This window comes from Malurus melanocephalus, unplaced genomic scaffold (assembly GCF_030028575.1).
Source record: "Malurus melanocephalus ecotype Western Australia unplaced genomic scaffold, MMel_1.1 scaffold_351, whole genome shotgun sequence".
Classification (NCBI taxonomy): domain Eukaryota; kingdom Metazoa; phylum Chordata; class Aves; order Passeriformes; family Maluridae; genus Malurus; species Malurus melanocephalus.
Window position 1 is genome coordinate 381541 of NW_026623583.1, and position 7705 is coordinate 389245.

Below are 7705 nucleotides of genomic sequence, written 5' to 3' on the forward strand. Positions count from 1 at the left end.
AAAGGATCAGGGATGTCCCACTGACCATTCCAGCAGCCCCATGGGATCAGGGATGTCCCACTGACCATTCCAGCAGCCCCAYGGGATCAGGGATGTCCCACTGACCATTCAAGCAGCCCCACAGGATCAGGGATGTCTCACTGACCATTCCAGCAGCCCCACAGGATCAGGGATGTCCCACTGACCATTCCAGCAGCTCCAAAGGAGCAGGGATATCCCACTGACCATTCCAGCAGCCCCACAAGATTGGGGATGTCCTACTGACCATTCCAGCAGCCCCAAAGGATCAGGGATGTGCCACTGACCATTCCAGCAGCCCCACACTGCACAGACCCTGCTGGGGAGCAGGAATGGGGTTCTGGGGTTCCAGAGGCTGTGCCACCATGTGAGGAGGAGCCTCACTGCAGGAAACCCAGCTGGAACACACTAAGGGGTGGGACTGAGCTCCTCAGGGCATCCAGCAGCAGCCTGTGGCTGGAAATGGAATTATTTCCTGCTTCTGCAGGAGCTGGTGAAAGAAAGGGACATTTTAGGGATCAGCACAATTGTTGATGCACACAAAAGAAACCAGCACCGAGCCTGGGTTGTACAGAAATCTCAAACCCTTCTTGCGTAACCTTTAGTTCCAAACATTTATAGAATCTTAACATCATTCTGGCCTGTAAATCCATCTGAGAACATTAATCCAACTGCTCACCCAGCACTGCCAAGGCCATCACTGCCCCATGTCCCCAAGTGCCACATCTTTTTAACCCTCCAGGGATGGGGCTCCACCAGGGCTGGACAAATCTTTCAGAGCTAAACCATGGAGTGACCACAGAATGCCAGGATGGTTTGGGTTGGGAGGGACCCTAAAGYTCATCCAATCACCCCAATATTGGGCAGGGACACCTCCCACTGTCCCTGGGTGCTCCCAGCCCCATTCCAGCCTGGCCTTGGCCTTCCAGAACAGACCCAAAAGCAGTATCTATAAATAAACCAACAATCCATGAACAGGAGGCCATCATGGACAACAGCTTTCCAAGACTTCTGCCCTCCAAATCCTGCGCTTTCCTGGTTCATTTTACTCTCTTTCTGCAGAAATCTGGCTAAAATGAGTGGACAAGTCAGTTATTTCAGATGTTGCAATGAAGTAGAGCCATCTTCTGCCACTGCCTTTGCAAAGTAAGATGAATGCTGCACTGTGGGTTCAAACTTCAGAAAGCCATTTGCAGGGTGTCATTTTTCATTTTGCCCAGGCAGGATGTAATGAAAACCCGACAAGTTATTGATGGTTTGGTTACCTGTCTGCCTTCAAGAAATTGCACAGGTGCTTTAAGTAAAAAAAAAAAATACAAAGAGTCAACACAATTAATGCCAAGCAATGATGGGAAGCATCCTTTGAGGTTTTCTTTTCTGCTGAAGTGTCACTGTGTGTCCAAAAGACACTGCTGGCAATTCAGCTCTGAAGTAATCAGGATAAAAATATCACCATGGTTTGTACCCTGGCACCAGCCTGGGAAAAAAGATGTGCTGTCTGTCCTCTTGCCATTTTCTTTCTGGCTGTTTAAGGTAATTAAGCACTAATTAGGAAGTTTGAGGCAGCAAATAAAGAATTGGAATTTATACAACTTTTTAAACTYGAGACATGTTGAAGGAATGGGAGAGCAACTTTTCTTGTTCAATTTTAGCATTTTTCCTCCTCAAAATGATGTAGCATCAATGTGAAGTTGTTAAAATTCCTGTTATTAAAATAATATTGTAATAGGGGGGTCCATAAATGGACAAACCTTTGTGAGGAGCCCCTTAGGATGTGAACTCTCAAGAAAACCATGGCTGAACTCTTTCAGACTTACTGAGCAGCTCTGAAGTGCAGAAAACAAAAAAATGAGGTGAGAGCTTTCTGCTTTTCCTTGTCCAGAATCACTCCAGCTCCTGGAGAAGAAATTCAGCTGTTGGTGACTCCCAGTGGCTCTGTGACAGCCAGGGGACCAAGGACAGGAGGGACAGGACCTCAGCTCCTTCCAAAGCAGCTGCAGCACCCACATTGGATCTTTATGAACAAATTACCATTCCCTGCCAGATCAATAACCATGGAGACACAGCTGGGTATTACCAGATCCAAGAAGCTTCCCAGCTCCAGCTCCCTCTGTCCTTCCTCCTGAGCAGGCTGGGATTTTAGAGAGCTCTGGCTGGGATTTCGGGGAGCTCTGGCTGGGATTTTGGGGAGCTCTGGCTGGGATTTTGGGGAGCTCTGGCTGGGATTTTGTTGAGGGAGGGGTGAACAATCCTGAGCCCCATCACTGCTCCTTCCCAGTCTCAATCCTCACCTTCTTTCCAGAAAGAAGGATCACTGGAGGTCACCACATCCAACCCCCTGATCAGACAGGTCCCCCTACAGTCCATAATTCAGGATCACGTCCAGMAAAATCATCCCAAACCAACAGCAAATACATCCCTTGAGCAATCCCATSAGCAATTTCATTGGGATGCTGTAACTAAACAGTGGAGGGACAAAACGACCCAGTTTGTGCCAGAGATGACAGGACCATCTCAGTCCTGATGTGAAACCCCACTGATCCCACAGCCACGGGAMAGCCCCTGTGGGTTTTTTGGGATGCCCAGCTTGGGGCCATTCCTGCCAGAAAGGCTTTTCTRGGAGCAGGGACACTTTAATCCTGTCTCACCTGCTCCTACATCCCCAGYGACCCCGTGAGGAGCAGAATTCACAGGATTGAAAACCTTTCCCACAGAGTGCCATTTCATTTTGGAATGTGAAGGGAAGATCAAGGATGGCAAACGATCTCTGTGCTTTCCCTACACATTCTTTGTTTCCAAACAGCATTTGCAACRCGTCTGTAGCTGTGCTAGAGCTGTTCCTATATAAAATTTACCTTCTGGAGTCAGGCTCCCCACATCATTTTGGCTCAGCCAGGCCTCCGAGGCAGGATTTCCATTATTATGGAGATGAAGTGCCTTTAATGAGTGCAATAATATAATTGTACCCCAGGGCAGAATTTCTAATAACACAATTGCACAGCTCTCAGCCACCAGTAAGAGATGCCCCCAGGCCATGGCATTCATTAGAGGTGCAGCACACACTACCTCAGCCTCCAGAGAAGAATGTGAAACCTAAACCCATAAAGCTTTTTTTTTTCTTTCACCGTGGTAATCTCTGCTATTGAATATTGAACAAAACYCTCTGCTTTGCCTCCTGGACAGCAGGAGCCTCCAGAGTTGGAGTCCCAGCAGCAAATGCCATGCACAGGGTCCCCAGGAAAGGAATTTAACATCACACAGTGGCTGAAGAGCCACAAAACCCCAGGAGAAACTCTGAAGCATTCAGAGCCAGCCCTGGCACAGGAATATTGTTTTTATCTCCACCTGGGACTGCAGGTGACACAGCCACACCTCTACAGAGCCACCAACAAATCAACACCACACATAAGCATTTGAACGGTTGGCTTTTGAATGAAAAAAAAAATTAAAAATTACTTGACCAGTCTGAGAAAGCCACCTCMAAGTCAGGTGTTAGAAATGCCAAATTAATTATTGACCCCCAAATAATTCCAGTCTGCAGGACACTGAGTAATGTACCAGAACTCTGCAATTTGCAATGGAGGCTTTTATCTCTTAGGAATTTATTTTATTTTTTTTAAATGGCTATTTAGAGCACTGCAGAGGCAAAATATTGTGTTTTTTGGAGTGCATCTTTATCAGCTTCTTGGCAGGGATGCTTTAATAGCACACAGAGGGGTGGGCACATCCCACAGTGAGAACAGGAATCCCACTCCCAGCTCCTTGGGATTGAACAGTGGCTGTTTCCCCACGTATTTGCAAGTCAATTTTGTGGAGTTATTAATGACAAATTTAGCTCTGATTGCTGGAAGTCCCAGGGTTAGTTAATGACAGAAATGGTGATTTTCAGACGTTACCTGTCGTTCTCTCTCAGGATGTCTTTTCCTTTCTTCCAAGAATAAGTAGGTCTGGGGGAGGCTTTCGGTTTGCACTCGATGATGACTTCACCTCCCACTTTCACCAGAGTCAACTTCTTCAGGAGAGTTTTGGAAAAGTCTGGACCGATGGCTGAAAGCAAARTCAACACAAACCAGGTCAGAATTCCCTCTGGAAAAAACAGAGTCTTTTGAACAGAGTCTGTTTCTCACCTACAGTTTCTGAATGATTGGACTTTATGAGCATGTGTGGATGGGGCAGAAACATCTTTCACTACAAAAAATACTTGATTTGTTTAAAAGTGTATGTGCAGCTAAAAACCTGAGAAGCCAGTAACCCCATCAGGCACATCTTACTGGGGCAGCACCCCTAGAACCACTCGTGCATGAGGAGTGTAAAATATTTCCTTTTTCTCTGTCATCATCATCACTTTATCAGGCAGGAAAATTGTCACAGACACAGAACCCATATAATTAATCAAGGAAATGTTCATATTTCCAGAAAGGTTGACATTTTAATGCCTACTATTCCTAATTACTGCATCAACTGGGTTATTTATTTTAATTCTAGGAAGGTGGGAGACACTGGCAGGGCCAGGTCCTGAGCCGAGCAAAACACAGCAAGACTTGTTTGCTCCAGGGYACAAAGTGCTGTGGAATCATCTCTTCTCCTGCCCCCAGGGCACACTGCTGTGCTCTGACAGACACTCAGATCCTCACTGAGGTGACCCCCAGCTGATCTGCAGCCCAGGGAACCCGGAGATGCCCTGGCTCCCACCCCAAATGTTTGTATGATCTGTGTGCTGGGACCTGTGACAGGCAGGGCTCTGGGGCAGTGCCTCCAGGCTGACTCTGGCACTGAAATCCCTCAAGACAGCCAGAAGGTTTTGCTGATATCAAGCAGGAAAATTATTTTTTTTTTTTTTTTTTTTTAAATATAGGAAGCTCGAAGCAAACAGGTGAGGTGGCTTAAGGGGTTTTGGAACAAATCTTGCTGATGGGAGCTTTGCTCTGTGTCGGAGCAGACTCTCCATCCCTGCTCCATCCCTGATGATCCTGCTCCATCCCAGCATCCTCCTGCTCCATCCCAGCTCCATCCCAGCTCCATCCCTGCATCCTCCTGCTCCATTCTTGCATGCCTTGTGCTCCATCCCTGCTCTATCCCAGCTCCATCCCTGCTCCATCCCTGCATCCTCCAGCTCTCAGCACCATCCCTGGCTCACTCATTGCTCCCCCAGTGATATGAGGGTTGAGATCCCCGTTCTCTGCATCCCTTCAGTGCTCTATGACAGGATCCAAAGCTCCCCTGCAGCAGCTGGACACAAACCCCAGCAAATTCCCTTTCCTCAGGGCACCTCATGTGCCTCAATTCTGTTGGGTACCCTTCCTGCTACCAGAGAGGTAGCACAAATAAAGCACAAATCCCACCCTGAAAATGGGATTTGCTTTATGACCCAATAGTGCTCCAAGCTCCTGAGTCAGAGTTCAGTGATCTCTTTATTTTCCAGGTCTGATCACAAGCAGGACTTCATTTTGGCACTCAGAAACACAGGTGGGACATTAAATGCTATAAAAGAGCCCTGAAAGCAGCAGTGGCTTTGTAAAGCACCCCAGAATTAAAGGAGACATCCTGAGGACATCTCCCCCCAATGCACTCAGAACCAAATGCATSATTTATATCATTATTAATACATTCTCACTTCTGAAATAATTTCTCAGRTGATTATCCTAAACTTATGAGCAAAAGAGATTTTTTGAATAACCCTGTTACTTCCATCCCTCTAATGAACAGTTTAGACAGTTTTTTGTGAGTCATTTGCTACGTTTTCTTGCTCCTGTGTGAGACAGAGGAGCTGCTCACTGTGGGTTTTATTCTGTGACGTTCAAATCATCATCATTTGACATTTAGAAACTCTGGGCTCATTTCTCAGCACTGCCACAACAACTTCCCTGTACCACTTCAAGAGCAATTAATCCAATTTATTCACTTTTGTTTGTCAAATGGGGATTTTAATGACCTTTTTTCCCACTCTAGGCCTACCCTTTGTTTTTTCAAATTGTTTTTTCAACATTTAGCCTGGAAACTCTCTGAGACAAGACTGCATCTCGAAATATGTATTTTAAAATGTCCAGCACCACAGGATTCTGCTTTCCTTTAAAGACTCCAGGCAAGATAATTGGCAACAATAATTGAGAAGAATCACCCTGAGAAAAGCTCGGTCTGTAATTTTCCATTTCTCTCTTTCACTTAATTTTGCTGTAAGTCTCACTTGAGATGATTAAACACCACTAGTAGCAAGTGCTTAACTTCAGGACCTTTTAAAATAACCATTTGAGCACTCAGAGCTGGTTAAAAGCTCCAGTTTCCCAGGGAGGGCTCGCAGTGTTGCCCTCCTTTGAAACTGCAGAGAAGAGGCAAACCTGCTGCTTTCCTTTCAAACTGTGCCACGTTAAATCACAGAGGCACAGCATTGATCTGCAGGGCACCACTCGGGTGCTTTTCCTGTGACACAAACAGGGCTGCAGAACCCAAATGAGAAGTTGGCCAAATAAATGGTCCCTGACAGGTTTTTCAGACCAGACTCTCCAAAATTTTTGGGTTTTTTTTTTTTTATGTGGACACGAGGAGCTGCAGGGTGCAGGGACACACTGGGAGTCCCCACCARCAAGGACTAAACCTCTCTCTTCTGAAAACACCTCCATCCTTCCCAAAGGTCCATTTTTACCAGGCTTTAAATAGACAGGAAAAGCATCAGTGAGTTTATTTCGATTTCTTTCATGTCTAATAAATCTCAGCATTGTGAAGTCTAATTTATTGAGCATTATTGTACCTTTCTCCAGCAGCAACATAGACAATACTTCAAATGAATTTTTTTTCTATGCAGGCTAATGATAAAAAATGACCAATAATTGAAAATCCCACAGCTGGAAAAAACCTTGTGCTTTGTTCTTCAGGAGAACTCAGGGAATGGTGCCAATGAACACTGGTTTGGGAACAATTAAACCACTATTTTCTAATCAGGAGTTGTATTTAACCCTCTGAAACTCCATCCCTGTGCTGATACTGCATTTTCCAGGCTGCCATTCCTACAAGAACAGGGTTTGGGACCTCTGGGATGGTCCCACCCCACCCTGCTCAGCCAGGAGCAGCTACAGGAGCTGCCCAGGGCCATGGCCAGGGGATGTTGGGGATCTCCAGGGACAGGGGGGCTCCAAAACATCTCTGGACAAACTATTCTGGCATCCCACCGACCTCACAGCAAATATTTTCTTAATTGAAGTGTTATTTCCAGGGTTTCAGTTGGTGGCCATTAAGAAGATCTCTGCAATCTCTGCTCCCTCCCCTCAGATGTTTCCCCACTTGGATTCCCAGGAGCATAAACAGAGATTAACTGGGAGGAGCAGAGCAGGTGGGCACAGAACTGGGGGTAGGGACTGATTTTTTTTAGGATGGGAGCACTCTGGTTTCCATCAGACTGGTGAAAGGGCTCTCCAGAGAGGAGTTTTGTCCTCTGCAGGATCCCCTCTGCAGCCCAGGAATGGGGGTTTATGGTCCCAAATGCTCAGGTTTCTCCAAAAACAGATTTAACCTTTTTATGGCAGATTTAACTGTTTATAGCAGGAGAGTGAATGCCCTTGCCATGCTCTGTCACCCAGAGGGATGTGGGAATACGGGATGGAGTAAAAACCATCTGCTCTCTGCTCCCCAGATCCTCACATTTCCATCTGACGCCTTCACAAACACCAAATTGTCAAAAATAACCAACAGCACT

General features: G+C 46.2%; 1 protein-coding gene across 1 annotated transcript in view; it reads right to left on the reverse strand.

Moving 5' to 3' along the window:
• Nucleotides 1-7705, reverse strand: part of LOC130580643 (contactin-4-like) — a 231459-nt gene that overhangs the window by 37653 nt on the left and 186101 nt on the right. The window contains exon 13 of the mRNA XM_057378263.1: nt 3915-4120. Coding sequence (XP_057234246.1) covers nt 3915-4120 — 206 coding nt within the window. The remainder of the gene's footprint in view (nt 1-3914; nt 4121-7705) is intronic.